Here is an 18,815-nt window from a genome sequence, read left to right as displayed (position 1 = left end):
AGCTGAAAAGCAAAATGTGTGGCATATAAGCACTCCTCATGCAGTTTACCAACTGGTCCACTCCTCTTATCTCTTCACTATTTGATGTTAGGTTTGTGCAGGGATGAGCAATCCTCTGGGATCATAAAACAGGAGCAGAGCTCTGGAGATTGTTTTACAGGCCCCAGTTAGATATGGCCACCCATGGTGGCATCAGATATGTGGGGCTCATCTGAGGCCTCATGCACCAGAAGCTTCTAGAAATGCAGCTTATCACAGTAGTATTTGATCAAGAAGTCCACTAAGGGGGTAAGGCTGTGGACTTTGAGTCTGAAGAATGTTGGCTGCCCTTGCAATCCTGCAGCTAGCTAGTCATGTGTAGGTAATGAGGAATAGTCACACATACCTAAGGATAAGCTGGGGTAAGGATTTGCTTACATGTCGATTACAACAGGGAAAGGGGAAGAGGACTGGGGGTTCATTTGAAAATATGGATTTAGTAAAAAATAAGGATGCCTTTCTGACTTGGGAAAACGTACCTGTTGCACAGTCTGAAGACTGGGACACAATATGTCTCTTTGCTATCTTGAATATAATTTTATAGATGGAAATGCAACCTCTTTAGCTTTGGAATGTAATATGAATTCTTCCTAGAATAACACCAATGACATTTCTTTCAAACAGATACATTGCTGTAATAGTTTATTTTTTTTTTAAAGTGACATTTGTCTCTCTAGTCAGTCAGGCAAATGAGTAAATGATCATTTTGTTTGCAATATACCATCTAACAGCACCCTTATGTTTGCTTTCCGTATCTGAGTTTGCTGCTTTTTTATTTAATTGAGATTGTCAGTTTTTAAGGAGAATCTGTGCATGTGTAATATTTTAACAACCAAAGCTCTTTCAGTTACTGTATGTTCCGTAATAAGTAGATTATGTACAACAAAGGCACTGTAAGGAAGACACTGAGAGAAGAACACAAAAGATTGGATTAAAGCAGTGGGAGGACAAGACTACAAACTTCCTGCTGGTACTGAAAATACAAAAAATGAGCGCACTGCATTGACCTCCTTCACTGCATGTGCACAGCCACAGAAGAAAAATATATGTTCTTATTTCATCCACCCACTGGGAGAATTGGATTTATTACATATCATAAAGAGCTTGACAGGCCTATTGCCTTATTACCATGCATGCAATTTTATTGAGAACTTCTGAGAGCTGTTGAATCACTATTTCAAGACATAAGCTTGTGTCACGTGAAAGACAAACAATGGAGATGCTGACAGATAGTGTTATTTTGCCTTGTGCTTTTCATGACTTTAAAGACACTGGTAAGCCTGTGTAGGTTATTTGTTGACCAGAGCAGAACTGTTACCACTGTATCTTTCAAGATATGTTTTCCAATCAGACTTATTTTTTCAGTTGTTGTGGGGTTTTGTTGTTATTGTTTGTTTGTTGGTTGGTTTGGTGATGTTTGGTTGGGTTTTTTCAGGTTAAAATCCCAAATAAAGATATCCAGGTTTTAGCTCCAGACAAAATGAAATTCAAAATGGAAACCAAAATTTCAAATTTTATCTCAGCAAATATAGCAGGGCTTGGTTGCCCTATCATGGATGAGAAGAATATGCAGGGTTCTTAAGTTGTCTTCTTGTAATAGACATGAAATTTATGAGAACAGCAACATCTAGTTGAGGCTTCAGTATGGCTCACAATACTCTATTGACCACAATGGTTTCTTATCTTTCTTCACTAAATATTTAAGTCTAAGAAGATGAAAAGAAAACAGAAATGCTCAATTCAAATAGGCTTGGTAAAAAAGTCTTATTTTTCAGATATATAGCTACAGTTTAGCAAAGAGAAATAAAACATCAATACAAACCTGAAAGTATTAATACTTTTTTCTTTTTTAGAGAAACCTTGAAAATTTGGGTAAAGAATATCTGCAATTACTAAGGTTACTTGTAATTTCTCAATACTAAAGGCAGGGTAAGTTCAGGGAAGTACTGAAGTGGGAAACTATAAGAAGTTGTAGGGAATATGAAGAACCTGAAGGAGAAACAACTGACAGGAATATTTTCCTTATTATCTTCTTTCAACAGAAAACTTTTTTAAATGGAGAAATGTACTGTTCTCCTAAAACTAAAATGCACAGGAAAAAATACTTGGCTTAAAATTTGGAAGCCAAAATAGGAGAAGAAACATCACATCTAGCTAGTAAACAAGACACAAAAATAGAATTCCCAAGTGTGGTTTTTTACTCCCAAGAATTTACAATAATATAGAATTAAACATAGTTTGGAAAATTCTTTTGCAACCTTGACTCTCTATTTTCCACCAAGGGAATGTAAGTCATCTGCATCAAGCTTCTTTTGTGCATAGTGCCTCATTTACCCAGGAAAAATGAAACTTCTGTTATTTGATAACATTTTTATTTCTTGTTATTGGCTGCATTTCATCATATAACACCATCTGGTCCTATGAAATCTCTTTCAGTGCCATAAGCAGAGACAAATACCGGATTGTACTATGGGTATTAGTGCTGGGCATTTTCCAGCCAGCCTGTAACTCTCAAGTCTAAGAAATCACACCATTTAGGTGGTGGGCATAGTTGATGGTATATACCAGTTATCTGAAGTGGAGAGGCTGCACAGCTGTGTCCCAGTCCATTAAATGTGAAATCCTAGTGGGTACATTGCACTTCGCAGACACAGTTGTAAAAGGTGTAATCACTGAAATTCTGATAAATCATCAGCTACTTAACATCAGCCTTTCCTCTGGCCTTTAATGAGCTTTTTCTGGGATCTTCCAACATTTGGAACACATACGTACTTTTAGATACATAGATATTAAGAATTCTGTATGAACCAATCCCATATAAACTTCCATCTGATACTTTCAAGGTGAATTTTGCCAACTGCAAGGTGTTTTCATTAAAGCTATGTAAAAGACTAATTTTTAATGTTTTAACAAATCTGTCTCCTGAACAAAATTTACTGCAAAGTTAACATTATATTAAAACATATATTATATTTATTGCAAAATTAACATTATACTAATTTTACAGATAACCAAATTTTCATAAAAATACTAAAATTTAAAATTTTTCTATCAAAGAGTAAAATTGGGTAAAACAAATTAAAAACAATCTAATTTGCACAAAAAGAAAAAGAAAATAAAATTTTAAAAATCAGATTGTTTACCACAACAGAAAGAGGAATGATACAGTATTAAAGTAAAAGAATTCCATTACAAGCAATGGAATTGCAGCCATTGGCTAATCACACACAGGGACTATCTAATGATTTAATGCACAAAGATACACAAAGTAGTTTATGCATGAGTACAATCTTCCTGTCTGACCTGAAACAAGTTATGTAAGCTCACTGCAGCAGAGGATCACATATGAAATGAAGTCAGTAGTCCTTTTCTGTCTCCAAGGTCTACTGTGAGAAATGGTGTGGAAATGGCCTGCTACTAGACAAATTATTATACATAGTACTTTTTGCAACAGATATTATAATATCTTTTACAGTAGAGCCAAGGGGCAACTCAGGTCAAGCTTGCTGATGAAATTGTGAATAATTTACATCTGTAAAAATACAGATATATAAAGGAAGATATATTGCATGTACTGAAACTTTATGAAAAACAAGGAAGATTATAGACTTCTTCCTTACACTTATTTTAAACTTTAGAAGGATAGGTAACATATATATTTTATGTATGGTCAGTATAGAAAAATATTACTTTATAAGTGACTTTAATTTTACAATTCCAGTTATGAGTATTTAAGAACTTTCATAGGTCTTCAGATATTTTTCTCTGGTTTCACTGGATTTTGTCAACCAAAACACAGTTGAACCACAGTCTTATCTTCCTTTTCTATGTCATATCATGCCATGCTCTTCTTCTTTTTAAAACTATATAACTGAAAAACTTTTTTTTTTTATTCAACAGCAAGCTTGGCATAAATTTTTATTTTACTTTATTTTTTTAAACACAATTTTTAGACATCCTTCTTTTTGAAACTACATAACTGAAAAACCTTTTTTTTTTTTTTATTCAACAGCAAGCTTGGCATAAATTTTTATTTTACTTTATTTTTTTTTAACACAATTTTTAGACATTATATCTACTATAGGTTGACAGAATAACTTCAGAGAAACTGTCTTTCTAAAAAACTAAAATGCTATCATAACACACCTTAATAACTGGCTTGTAGAAATAGTGCAATAAATCTGTGGGTATTACATTGCTTCCATTTATTGTGGAGTTTCTAAAGAATTGGCAAAAAAACATAAGCTGTGATGTGTTCACCACATGTATGTCCCAGTAAAGGGGATTTCTGATGCCTTGACAGTAATTTTATGTCATGCTTAACTAAATTGAAAAAGAGGATGTTGCTTACCTTTGTCTCAATTTGTTTGGTGTCTATATTTTGAAAAAGCAGCTTTACTCTTGTTTTCCCATCATCTGATGAGCCTTTGAGCTGAGAGAATTTAAACCTCCATAGCACATTCTAAAGAAAAATAAATTTGATTAAGGACTCTGCTACATGTTTTTACCTAGAAGTATAGAATGATGATCAATATACGTGTACTAAAATAAAGCACTACAGCAGTAATGAGTGAATGATAACAGGCTCTTTGCAGAGCAATTAAAATTAACATTTCTGTACCCTTTGTGAACTATAGAATGATGATCAATATATGTGTACTAAAACAAAGCACTACAGCAGTAATGCAGTGCATGATAACAGGCTCTTTGCAGAGCAATTAAAATTAACATTTCTGTACCCTTTGTGAAAGCAAAAGATGCAATATTAAAATTCATTAATTAAACTATTTTGAAATTCTTTGAGATATAAATGTTTCAATTGCCTACATTGCACAAAGATGGCAAAAGCTTAATTCCATAAAGATCCATGAGGATATTTGTATCAGTTTCAGTATAAACACAATTCCATGCCATATCTTGGTCTTTCGTATTTCAGTTGGCTCATTTGCATAACGTAGATAATTGTGACTTACACAGATATTGCAAAGCTTACTGATGTGTGAAATGCAGTTTGAAGTTCTCAAAAAAGGTATAGAAATGCAAAAATATTATTATTGAACATAGTCTCAGAAACCACAAAAATGTGTCCTACATTACATAATGGTTTGTAAAATATATGGATATATGACTTCTTGGTCTCCCACAGGTTTATCCATGGCATCTTAGTAGTGTTGGCAAACTCTAGATTGACAGATATGCTTTAATATTTATGGAAATATTTTTTAAAAACAAAAATTGGGAAATTATTCTTGAAATCAAGGTTATTTTCTGTATTTATCTGAATGTTTTCTATTAATCACCTGAAAATGCATAATTAAGAAAAAAGAACACAAGGTAACAGCTTGCACCTGGTCTTCCTGTTGATGCTTCCTTTAATGCCTATAATCTTAATGAAAATTCTCTGCACATGTTGAAGTGTGCTTCAGTTCCTGGACACTGCTGAAGAAACACAGTTTAAATACTTGGGAGCTTATTTCAAAAGCACACATGGAAAAAAGTTTGCTCTGTTCCATTTTCCAACATGCCTCTTCTCAAAATATTTTTTTTAAGTAGACCAGTGCTACCAGTGGGCTTTGGAACCCTATTCATAGTTTAAAATGGAATGTCCTATAAAAAAAAACTATCTCCTGGCTCCCCGCAGACATAAATGTCACTGAGTTCTTAGAGAGATATAACATATGAAGAAAAACTGAAGTATTCCACAGCACTGTGTTAGTGCTTAAACTTTACATTCATGAACAGATTTTAACTGGGTCCAGAGGGCCTAATTAGACCACCTGAAAAGTGTTAAAAGCTTAAATGAGTTTGGGTCTAAACAGGATAGATGAATGTTTGCTATGTAATAACTGCTAAGGTGGAGATGAATCAAGAACTTAGGAACAATTTAGTAATAATGAGCATTGCTGGAGTCATCATCTCTCTCAACAATTGACACCAAGAGGGAAAGATGAGAAGTAGAGAGCACTGGAAGAGGGCAGAAAATGCACACTTTGGGATCCCTTTATATTGGAGGAGTGGCTGGAGGCACAGGATGGGGAAGATGAACCAACCAAGCTGACAAGATAAAAAGAATCTCTACAATGAGATATAAAGCAGATGGAGGCTACAGAAGTAGCTCAGTGATGGGTTCAAAAAAGATAAAAGCTGAATGAATTAAACTTCTGCCCATCAAGAGCCTGGAATAGAATATGCAGGAAAAGAAACTGCTCTAGGAAAGTTTTTTAAAGATATTTTTCTTGTGCTGGAGAGGTGAATGAGAATATGGGAGAGAAAAAGCCTTGCAGACACCATGGTCAGTGAAGAAGGGGGAGGAGGTGCTGTTCCTGAAGGACCACACCCGCTGGGGAGGACTCATCCTGGAGCAGTTCATGAAGAGCTGCAGCCTGTGGGAAGGACTCATGGTGGATTCTGGAAGACTGTCTCCTGTGGAAGGGACTCCATGCTGGAGCAGGAGAGAGTGTGAGGAGTTCTCCTCCTGAGGAGGAAGGAAGGACAGAGACAATATGTGGTGAACTGACTACAGCCCCCATTTCTAAAATGCCTTTGCTGCTGGAGAGGAGGAGATAAAGAAAATTAGGAAGCAGAGAAGTGTGGGGGGAAGGTGTTTTAAGATCTGGGTTTTATTTCTCATTAGCATACTCTGATTTGATTTGCAATAAATTAAACTGATTTGCCCAGGTGGAGTCTGTTTTGCCCATGATAGTCACTGCTGAGTGACCTCTCCCTGCCTTTATCTGGACCCACAAGTCTTTAGTTGTATTTCCTCTCATTTGCTTGACTCATGAGGAAGACAGGGTCAACCCCCCACACTCCAAAGCAGAAACTTTTGTGCTTTTTGTTTCAGAATGTGTAACAATAAGGATCTTTTAAAATTGCTTTTCAAAGTATAATAAAGGATGTTTTTCAATGACTGCATGAGCTGGTTGCCCAAAATTTGAGATCCAGATTTAGAGTCATAGAGCAGACAAGGGACTGACCTTTATTTTAATCACCCTCTTTGAACACCTGCTGGGGTGTAAGAGCATTCTTTACATCAATAGAAGACCTTATTTTTTTCATTAACTTCAAGAAAAAGATTATTCAGTAAAATTCCTATGTCCCTGATGAACTGTTAATTGTTTGACCACTTTAAGAATATTTTTTCCATTGGTAGGAAATATTCTAAAATAGCTCTGCATATAGGAAAAACACAGTAATTTTCAGCTGATAATTATGGGAAGCATGATGAACTGTAGAAGTCGCCCATTACTGCCTTACTCAGGCTTGAGGATGTAGAGAACCTCTCCATCTCACACAGATGAAGAATAAATGTACTTGAGATCTCCAGAGTTTTTACTGTTTAGCAATGGAGTCAGTCTATCTGCTGGTATTCTGTGTTTCTGTTGAAGCAAGAACAATCATTCATCCTCATCATAAATCCTCCTCATCATCAACCCTGAAAGTAGGTACTGTGACACAAAATTCTATTAACAGAGTAAGGCTATTATTTTAAAGGGGAGAGTACATACTTAGGTAAGCAACAATCATTCATCTAAATCCTCCTCATCATCAACACTGAAATTAGGTAATGTGACACAAAATTCTATTAACAGAGTAAGGCTATTATTTTAAAGGTGAGAGTACATGCAATCATTCTTCACATTAAAAAGAAACCTTTTCCATACGGAGCTTACTTCTTACAGTTAATTTGTGGTTACACGCAAAATGTGTATAATTGTGCAAGAAGCAGAATTCCAGAATGCAGTACCACCTGAGGGAGAGAAGTGTATACAAAAGTATGTTCTGAAATTTTAACCTGCTGCATGGGATGCACACTTAATTAGTCTAAATTTTCATGCAATTTTGGTCATTATTTTTCTGCACTAAGATTTCAATAGATTTGAAATTTGGGGGCATTTTGGTCCCAAACCCACAGAATGCCAACATGCAAAAACTAGATCCTGCATCAGTATTTCAAAATGTGGTGTGTTCCCTCTTTTCTCAGAATGACTGACTGATTTTTAAAAAAATATTTGATAAGACTGATTTTCTACTGAACAGTTCTATTAATGCAAAACCATTTTTGTATATATGTTTTCTTCTACTATGAAAAAAAGTTAAAATCCACTTAGAATAATATACATTAAAGTACCACTAAATGATACAGAAAATAGTAGCATTATAGACAGGGCTTGGAAGTTGGCATCTATCATTAACCATTCTCTGCAGGAACTTTCTATATAGCCACTGTTTTGCAAGATAAGTGCATCTTTGGAAAAGTAATATTTAGATTCTGACTTTGAAAAGCATTTGCCTTTATTTTAGACATGACCTAAATTTCTTATGATGGAAGAATAATTAATCCTATTTTACTTTTGCAGCTTCAAAACAAATAGAATCAGGTGACATTTCATTTTTTTATGACTTGTAATATTTTATAAATCTTTATGTTTCTTTGTTATAATAAACCAAGTTTTCTGCTAAATATAAACTTCTTTTGCTTTTATCACTTGAAAAGGAAGTTACTTTTTTATACCTTTCTTCAAAATGCATCTTTACATGCTATACAACTATGATTGCCCCTTTGAAGTCCCAAACTGACTACATTTCAGTAGGGCTAAATAAATAAATAGTACAGTATATTGGAAGAATAAATACTGGACACAAACATATAGAAAATGCAATAGATGATAACTTCAATAACTATAAAACAATACAGAGTTATGTTTTCCTTTTCTTTTACTCTTACCTTTGTTTTACTGTCAAAACAGGTAAATCCTAGAGCAAAGTCGACTGTGAAACACAGGGTATCCCCTTGCCAACTGCACATATATGTTTTAGACTGAAAAAAAAAGGCATGATCTTTGAGAAGACAACCATCACTGAAAATTATTGTATTAAAATAATATTTTATGCAGGTATTTTTGGCTGGGAAAACACTCAGCTGACAGCACTGATACTCCTTTATATTACTATGCTTGAAAATTGGTCAAAAACTCCTAACTGTAAATCAGTGTCCCATCTGTCAGCTAGACATTAACTGCGGGTTTTTTTATATTCAAGTCATTCTTCTACAAAATTAATATATTCTTGAAAAGCAACCCTTGAAAAATGCAACACAGAACTAACAAAACCAAATCTGACTACTCTAAACTGCTTAGACCTGAACTATTAATGACTTCTAATATCGCTTCCACGTGCAGGGAACAGTGCCTAAATGTTTAGTCATTGCAATCTAGTTATAGAAAAGCATTCAGTCTGCTTGACCTCTCCATCTGATTTAAACTTTGTAGAGAATCTTTCTATTTCACAACACTTTTTAATTTGGGTCTGGTGACATGCCGGCACAGCCCTATGCTAAAGTTAGTTAATGTAATTTCATAGTAAGACCTAATAGCTATCATGTCTTGGTTAGCACTGCTACCTGACAGACCCTGCTATCTATTCACCAATTCCATGATAAGCTTTCAGATTAGAAAGGAAAAGAAGTTTGTTTTTTGGACAAAACTCAGAAGTTCTGGTTAAACTTATGAATAAGCTTTACAGTAAAAAGTCAGTTAACTCTTTCCAGGCATTTTTAAGGCTCACTAACTTAGGTATATGACAGATTCTGGAAAGACATGAATGAGATTTGCTGTAATATGGAGCAACCTGATGATATTCACCATTGACAGCCATAATAGCAAAAAGCCCATTGCCTTCAGCACAAGTAGAGATCAGATCCTGTCTCCAGGCTTTCCTTGCCACACCTTAGCAGACATTTTTAAGATTATACCCCTGTGCCTTATGAAATTTGGATATTTTTTTGTTTCTTCGAAGAAAGTATTACTTCACTGTGATTGATATATCATAAATATCAATGTTGCCTCATGCTTAGATATTTGTCTACACAAAAGTTTTGTATCTGGATAGTTTCTTTTAATTAAAAAAAATCCTTTTACATGCAAGAATTCCCTAGAGGATACTGAAAACATTAATAAAACCTGCTTAAAATGCAAACTACCATTTGAATTGGTTTTTAAAACATTTCTTGTGTAATCTAAAACTTCTGGATGATTGTAAATGTTTCCTCACTCCAGTATTAATTTAAAAAGTTAGTTATACTAAAATAAGCATTTTTGAGTTACAGTTTTGACATTTTAAAAAGGATTTTGAAAGGGTTAGGAGTAATATCAGTTTATAAGTACAGATTAGTATTATAATCATCTCCACAATAATGGAGATGTATAATATTTCTGAATAAATTAATTTGCTCATTGGTGTTCAAAGATCATATTATTTGGCATTTAAAAAGATTTCAGTGATTGATTTTCAATTAGAATGACATTTACATATCCTTACATTTCATTCAGTAATTAAAAGGTGGCATTAAGCACCAGCCATAACTTATTCTCCATTATTCTCCAATTAAAAAGGTCATACTAGCTAAGCTCTGACTGAGCAAAGCAATTTTTAAAATGAATAAAATTAGATTCCCCTAACGGGTAAGCATCAAATTGCTCAGTCACAAATGGTGAATACTAAAATGAACTATGCACAAATAATGAGCTTGGAGTACTTTAAAAAATATTCAGTGTTAGGAAATAATGGAACCAGTTTTGAAATTTTTCACAAGTACCAGAGACATAACACGCTTCATTTTCACTGTTATTAAAAATATATATGTGTTTTGTACTTACAAAACAGGCTCACAGGGTTTTCTTTACAACAGAATTAGTTTGTATTTTGCTATATAAATTTAAAAGCCTGCTCCTGGCATCTTCTCAGTGACTTTGAGCAGTTTCTTACAAAGCTCTATGGTAAGGACCCATCTTGACTCATTGACCCTAGGACAGTGCCTTATTCCTTTCCATTTTTGCCTTTGGAATAAGCTTCCCATACACTTGCAATTGTGATCACCCTTGGTTCTCCACAGCAATTGTTTATGTGGAAATTTAACATCAGAGGTCTGGGTTCAGGTGTCTTTCAGTGTATTTAGAAAAAAAAAAAAGCACTGCATATCAGGCAGCTTGCTAAGTCTAAGTCACAGTTTAAACAACAGAGAGAACAGGCCTCATAGTGCAATAGCAAAGAAAACTGTACTATATGACCTAGATCAATCATCTGATGTTCTCTTAGCAATGTAAACATCCATAGAATATTATATTTGTAATAAAAGATAATAACAAAACTCTTATCTGTGTAATGTTCAGGTACAAGCATCTCAATGCAGATTAACTCATGAAAAGATCATTAAGTTGATAATACACTGTTCGAATACCAAAAGAACACTGTATCTGACTCATTTATGACAGAATTCCTCACACAGACCTCCTGTTGCTGATCAGAAGCATGACTCTTGTCCATCTCTGGCTTGTGCATCTATAATCCAAGACCCTGAAAGGGCTTAATAGTTACAATGACTGCACATATACACTCATTCTCATTCTCGCAACAGAGATTGCCTTGAAATAATTCAGCTTTGAACTATGTTTGGTGGTCAAGAAACAACCAGGCATAGCACTTGGTCTATGTGGTCTACGTGGTCCATGGTCTAGTTAAGAAGGAGGTGATCAATCTGGTTGGACTTGATGATGTACAGGTCCTTTTCACCAGTTTTTACAAAGGGGCAAGGACATGGAACAGTTTGCTTCAGTACTCTAAAAGAAAGACTGATGTAGGGTTCTGTCTAACAGTAAAAGACATTACAAATATAAACAATGAAGAGCAAATTAATTCCAAAACCAGCTTTTATGTTAATAAGTTGCTATGACTCTTTCCCTCACAGGAGAGAATGTGTTTGTAAACAGATCAGCTAATGCAAAAAGAAGGGTTTTGAACTCAGTTTATAGGTTTTAGGGACCTAAGACCAGAAGTGAGTAAACACTCAAACTGGAAAGTGAATGCATGGGAAGAGAAAAAAAGAGGGATTTATTTCCACTCAGAGAGGAGAGCACCAATTATGTGTGAGAGACAAAGCCCAAGGGACAAACAGAAAGAGAGACCTCTTCATGGGGAGTCACCAGGCTGTGACGAGGCTGAAGCACAAAGATTGGGTGAGTAGCAGCCCAGACAGAGATGTCTGGGGAAGGAAAGGCAAGAATAAAGAGGAACCCTCCTCTTCTTCAGTTTCCTTCTTTGTGTTGGTGTCCTCATCCCCATTAAGCTGAAGTACGATGGCAGAAGGAAGCATGTAGGCTCCCCAGATCACAGAGAAGCCTTTTCATTTCTCCACACACATGGGTCTACCATGTAGGCTAAAGCCATAAGTACATTTGGTTTCTTCTGGGATGGGCAGTCCAAATACTTCTAAATAAATCATGGCATACAAAAGATTTTTTGCAATAGACTTTTGTTATTGCTGGAACATGAGTTAATTGCAGTGCTTTAGATGGACAGCTTAAATTTGCCGAAGTTCTGCCACAGGCATCCAGTGTAGTATCTCTGGATTCTTTTTTGAAGACATAGAGTCCTTAATGTTACTCTGAGGTGGGATTGTATTCTGTCTGAGAAATAGTGGTTCAACTTGCTTTTGTTTTTCAGTAAAATTCTTTAAAATCAAGATTAATAACTATAACTGTCAGTTGAGATAGCATATTCTGAGATCATCAACAAAGATTCTTAGTAAAAATTATCATTTAACATAATTTTTTAAGAATCAGGGCACCAACCTTTTCAGTCAGTACTCCTTTTCCTAAGTTCATGGCAGTAAGTTTTCTAAGGATCAAGTGAGACCCAGTGATGTTGCTCATCTAAGTGTAACACAGAAAAATGACACAGTGTGTATTCATTTTAAAAGATATTACTTTTACAATTCTAATACTGTTGGTCCAAATGTCTCATCACATGTACAGTTTCAAAAATTCAGCTGATGATTTGCTACATTGCAGTTAATTATTGTCTTGCATGAAGGAAATCCTCATTTTGCTTTAACTACAGAAGCAATACACAATGTATTCATTAATTTTAGACTCAGCCATGTTCTATTGAGCAAGAATTTTAGTGTTTTTAATCAGCCAAAATACAGAAATAATACCTACCTTCTAGTCTAAGTTAATACATATTGGGCATGCACATGATTTTTCTTGTTTATTTTCCAAAAAGCAATTGGAAAGTTGGCAATACCATTACACTTTCCTGCTTGAACTACATATTTTCCTGCTGTGCTGTTAACTACCTTATAGATAAAGAGATGCATTTGTTCTAAGATGAGCTGTAAAGGTTTATTACAGGTAAATGGGATCACAGACATTATTTCTCACTATACTCATGATATAGAATTTAACACATATTTTCTAAAACTAAATTTTAACCAGACAGGACAGCATTTAGGCAATAGCCATATCCATGCAGTGCACACACTGCATACTGTATTCACTTACTCACTTTAAGTTAAAATGTGTGCTATGCCTCTGTGTAGAAATAATATGCCATCAATGTAAAAAATGCTAAAATCTTCCTGAAAATTTGCCTTTTCTTAGGAAAAGTATTTACATTAAAATTGAATTATGCTATGAAGCCAAAGAATATATTTTTGGAGCAGAAGACTTCAGCATTGCTAATTTGAACTGATAAAATTTTAGCATCCTCCAAATATCACTTCTACTTATTTCTTTTTACTTCTGAGACCAAATCTCTCACCACCTTACATTTAATATTTTTCTTCATTTTTCTGTCAATGTCAGTAAAAAATGGAAGGAATTTTGTAGGACTGTCAGAGGAACGTAAATGCCTGAAAGAGAGAAGGACCTAAATGATGTGTTATTTTATTCTGCATTAGAAATAAAAATAATGTACATCAGCATTTAAGATACAGTGACAGGGAGGGAAAAAATTGTTTGGAACACAGATTCTTGCATTAAAACTTTATATGGCAGCTTTTTAAAAGCTTCTAAATCATACAGGAATGACAGGAGTAAGGTGTCTTAATGTATCTAATGTATTTACAAAAATATAGAGTTTGGTAAAAGCCTTAATATGGGACCAGATATGTCAAAAAATTACTTTTGAAAATTCTCCTTTTAGCATTAAAAAAATCCAAGCAGAATGTGAAAATAAAGATAAGAGCAACCAGAATTATTATGGTTGTAGTGAGAAATATATATCAGCCCACACAGAGAGAGATACTGGAAGGCAAAATTAAACCCCTTAATTCTGAACACAGCCTGTAAAACCTCCAAGAGTCTTTTTGCATATAATGACTAATGCTAAGCAGAAATATTTTATAAACCCTTTGAAATAGCAGAATCACTGAATTAAAAATGTAGATGCTTTGGCTTTCTCATATTTTAAAAAAATTGGGTTTTTAGTGTAAAATATTTTTATACAGTCTTTTTTTAAAAAACAAAACTTGCAGAACATATTTATAAAGTACACCAAAAATATTGTTACTCTGAATTCACATTATATATGAGAAAATGAAGCAATAATGAAATTCGTCATTCACCAAAAGCATGAGAGTTTTCAGAAATTTCATCTAGAACAGACTCCCAAAGCTCAGGTGTATTCTTGTTCCATCTACCAGCAAAAAAGGATCAGTGAAATAATTTCAGTATGAGTGATCAAATGAATATCATCTGCACTTAAAAACTGTGGTGGATCCACTCATTTACCCATACCTTTAAGGAATTTATTATGTCACAATTAAAATGTTACAGAACATTGATAATTATGAATAGATACAAATAAAACCACTTCATCAAAACAAACCAGATCTGATTTAAAATCTTGTATATTCCTTCATGATCTGCTGTTCCTGTTGCCAAAGGAATTACATCATAATATCCTAAAATAACTCTTTTTTGCATACCTTGCTGGTATTAGTATAAAGAGTGCATCCTCTTATAAAAGATAGTACTGTAATCTGATGATTTCAAGATGTTATTGTTGTTTTTTTAAACATTTATGCACATTTGTGGTTCAGCATATATGTATACAAGAGACACTGGCAGTAAAAGTAAGATTTTTCAAAGGACTCAAATGATGGCTCATTATATTTTCACTGAATTTCAAAGAAAGTTTCTATTTATTTCAGTAGAAATGGGACTAGCTCAGTACTTTAGAAAATAATATCTAGGTTTAATACATCCATGTTTTAAATGCTTGCTTTCTCAGGATACTGCTCAACTTGAAACTTTTCCCTTTAGGTCATCTATTGAAATAACTATCTGATTTATTCGTAATACTTAATTTTTAATGCTCATGACATTATAGCAGCTAACTGCAAAAATGGTTTGCTTAGTAGAGCACTCATTGTACAGACTGTCTTTTCAGAAACTTTCAGCACCACTGAGATAAGGCATTAAACCACCATTCAGATATTAGCATTACATGTACATGTGGGATGAAGTGAATTTTACTCCACAGGGAATTGTGATCCTGTAGGAAGACTGAGGTGAACTTGTAGGTTCAACTACTCCTTGGCAAGAGAGATAATGCAGTGGTGGATGCCTACTCTTGGTCATGGCATTCTTTCTGTGATATGAACCTATGGCTAAAGCAAATCTGACAAAAGGAAAGACTTGCTGCCCTCTTTGCTGAACAGGCAGACAATGGCTTAAATTGGTTGCAGGAAAAGGCAGTGAGAAAAATGAATGCAGGAGGACAAAATCTAAGGGCAACTGCTTAGAAATTGTTATCTCCTAGCAGGGAAAATTCAAATTGTGTTCTTTAGCCTTTGCTTATGTCAGAAGGAGATTGTGCTTCCATATCTCTGTATCTGAGGAATAACTTCACTGTTTTGCAGCAACTCATTTTTCCATAAAGAAAGGCAAGAATCAACCGTGACTTCAATGTTAAGAGTTTCCTACATTTCCTGTGTTTCCTACATGTCGCAAGCATATTTTCACAAACCTGAGGCAGATTCTCAGTGGTAATCACAGTAATCAAGCTGACACTGCTTGTTTTAGTACAACCAGTAGACCACTACTGGCTTCTTTCAGCAAAGACAATGACTTTATTCTGATGCAGTTTGTTATTAAACATTAATAAACATTTTTCTTCTCTGGTGATCTGTAAATTCTGGAATTTCACTGTTGAGAAGGGAATTAATCAGAAATATCATCAAGAGACATTCCTGAGTGCAAAATTCAGTTGTGAATCAGTGACACTTTCATTGGGATTTTCTTCTTCTGCCTGATTCTTATAAATTGTGGGGGGAGAATGATAGGGAACACCAAAATTAAAACCATAAAATCCAGCATCAAAATTCTAAGGTAATATTACTCTATAAATCTGGAGTTCCATGACAGTAAATTCTTCACAGCAAATTATTGACAGCTTTAAAAGAATCTCAGAATGTTTTGGGTTGGAAGGGTCCAGAATGGGCTCACCCACCATAGTCAGAGTCACTTTGCAGTACATCATGCTTGTCAGAGCCCCGTCCAACCTGCCTTGGACTCCTTCAGGGATGGGGCACCCACAGCATCTCTGGGCAACCCATTCAGTGCCTCACCACCTTCCCATACAGCATTTATTTCTAACAAGTAATCTAAACCTGCACTCTCATTTTAAAGCCATTCCCACTTGTTCTCTCACTAGATGCTCTTGGAAAAGTCCCTCTCCAGCTTTCTTGTGGTTTCTTCCTTATTCAAGTCCATTATTCCAGATCCTCTGGAAAATAATAACAAAACTAGATTCCCATGACATAATTTTTATCTAAATATTTGGATTTAGAAATAAATATATGTAATATAAAATTATTTAGATTTATTCTTTTAATAGAAATAAATGTAATTTTAAGAATATCTTATATTTTTAGGATAATGGTCAACATTTTATATTAATCATGTTAAAAATACAGAATATAGAAACAAGTTTGAGTTCAACAGCCTTGAAAACTGGTACATTCTCTCACTGTTTTAAAAGTTCTAATAAATACATTGCTTGATTTTCATCTGTTATGTGAATTAATGAATTAGTAATAATTAATGAAAAAGTATTACCTATTCATCTGTATGGTTCCCAGAACCTTTCTTTGTGTTAGCAAATGGTGAGTTTTTTGTATCAGTGTGGAAACAAATTAGAATCTAACACTCTTTCTAAAGGTGACCAGTTAAATTGTAATTGTAATTAGCTTTCTGTGCATAAAGAAAACAATCTAAAACTTAATTGTGTAATTAAACTGAGTGCTTCTTGTAACAAACTGGAGAGTATCTTTTAATGACACTATAAATCTCACCTAATCTAAATGCTATTTAATATCTCACCTGAATATAAGGAGAATATTTCCTTTGCTTAAATGTTTGTCTCAGAAATGAGTTCTGAAATTATCATATGGTGGCATTTCCATTCTTAAAGGGAATCCTACATATAACTCTGTTTCATATATGCTTTGCAATCATCACAGAATAAAAAGAAAAAAAAAACCCCAAAAACTTGGCCAACTTAATTTAATATTTTTGCAATTCAATACAGCATATGCAGCTCACAACGTTTATACTGTGATCAACCAATCATGATTTATTCAACCTCTCAGGTCACCATGATGAATTAATAAAATCATAAATGTCCAATAATGGATCATAGAAATGACAATTAATTCCTATCAAGATTACCTAATTTCAGCTAGGTTGTGTTTATTTAAGTGGATTTCTTTTGGCTCAGTCTCCAAGGGTGGTTTAAACTACTATTTCTGCAGCACCACTTAATTCCCAAAGAAGCTCAGAAAAAATGAGTTGTGTTTGTTTTGATGTCAGAGTTACTGAGAAAGCCAAAGTTCTGGGTATCTCAGGAGTCAGGTAGTTGGAAGACTTAAGTAAGCTGTGACAGACAAGTGAAAACAACTAATCTCTGACCAAGTTCTAGCGGGGACACTCTCTAAAATCTATTCTGACTACATCTAACTTGAATTGTAGTAAAATCAATTCAAAATGCTGCTAGAGAACGACTAGAAAACACATTTTGCATTATGTTGCAGGAAGGAGATACAGGAACTGAACTTCTTGTAGGCTCTCTTGATATGAATATCACAAACTCTTCTGTTTTCTCTAAATCCAAAATCTTCAATTGAACTTGTACCTTGCATGATAAAAAAATTAGTTTCAGGTGGGGCTAATTCCACACTTCCATGCAGCTTGTCTCCCATACACTGGGAATTCAAGGAATCAATAACCCTGACCAGCAGACACCACTATTTATATTCTTGGTGACTTGTTGAACACTCAGCATTAAGCAAATATGAAGGCATGTTGCTAAAATATGCCTTGAAGCTAAGTTTACAAAAAAAAAATAAAAAATTCAGAAGCCATTTGAGCTTCTATGTAAGGGATTTTCTCCATCTGGATCCTAATTTTAAAATCATGAGGAATTTATCATTATCTCCAGTGGACAAAGAATAAATGCGTAACTAAATTATTTTTGGCTCTTGAGCTGCTCAAGATATGGGAGCTATTTATCCACTAATTTTGTGAAAATGTGAAGTCTTAAAATGTCAGTGCAATTTTGTGCAGTTCTTTTTGATCTGTCATCATTATGTGGTTTTACATACCATAGAAGCAAGTATGTGATTTAAAATATAAATACTGCTTTTCATGTTATGAATCAATTATTGCTTGTGACTGGTTAGTAAGTAGTATGTATGCATACAGTCACTATTATACTGTTATTTTATACAATATAGTCAACTGAAGGCTTTTAAAGAGAAATTATGACAAAAAAGCCTGGTTTCCTTGAAAGGTTGTTGAGGTTAATTGGAAAGAACTTAATCACTTTTGTATGTTTTAAATTAATTGTAGTGAACCCTTGAAGAAGATTTTTAACAAAGATATGCATCTAAAATTAAGTAACAGTCTAGAACAAACAGCAAGTAGGTGTTGTAA

The 18,815-nt window shown here is 34.2% G+C and overlaps 1 protein-coding gene across 1 annotated transcript in view; it reads right to left on the bottom strand.

Moving 5' to 3' along the window:
• The window catches only part of SNTG2 (syntrophin gamma 2), a 211,279-nt gene that overhangs the window by 3,326 nt on the left and 189,138 nt on the right, over positions 1–18,815 (bottom strand). Inside the window, exons 15-16 of the mRNA XM_039715645.1 lie at positions 8,768–8,860; positions 4,391–4,501 (exon numbers count right to left, since the gene is read on the bottom strand). Coding sequence (XP_039571579.1) covers positions 4,391–4,501; positions 8,768–8,860 — 204 coding nt within the window. The remainder of the gene's footprint in view (positions 1–4,390; positions 4,502–8,767; positions 8,861–18,815) is intronic.

This window comes from Passer montanus, unplaced genomic scaffold (genome assembly GCF_014805655.1).
Source record: "Passer montanus isolate IOZ18808 unplaced genomic scaffold, ASM1480565v1 scaffold34, whole genome shotgun sequence".
Lineage (NCBI taxonomy): Eukaryota > Metazoa > Chordata > Aves > Passeriformes > Passeridae > Passer > Passer montanus.
Note: the sequence above shows the minus strand (reverse complement) of the source record. Positions and strands in the feature narration are given on the sequence as shown.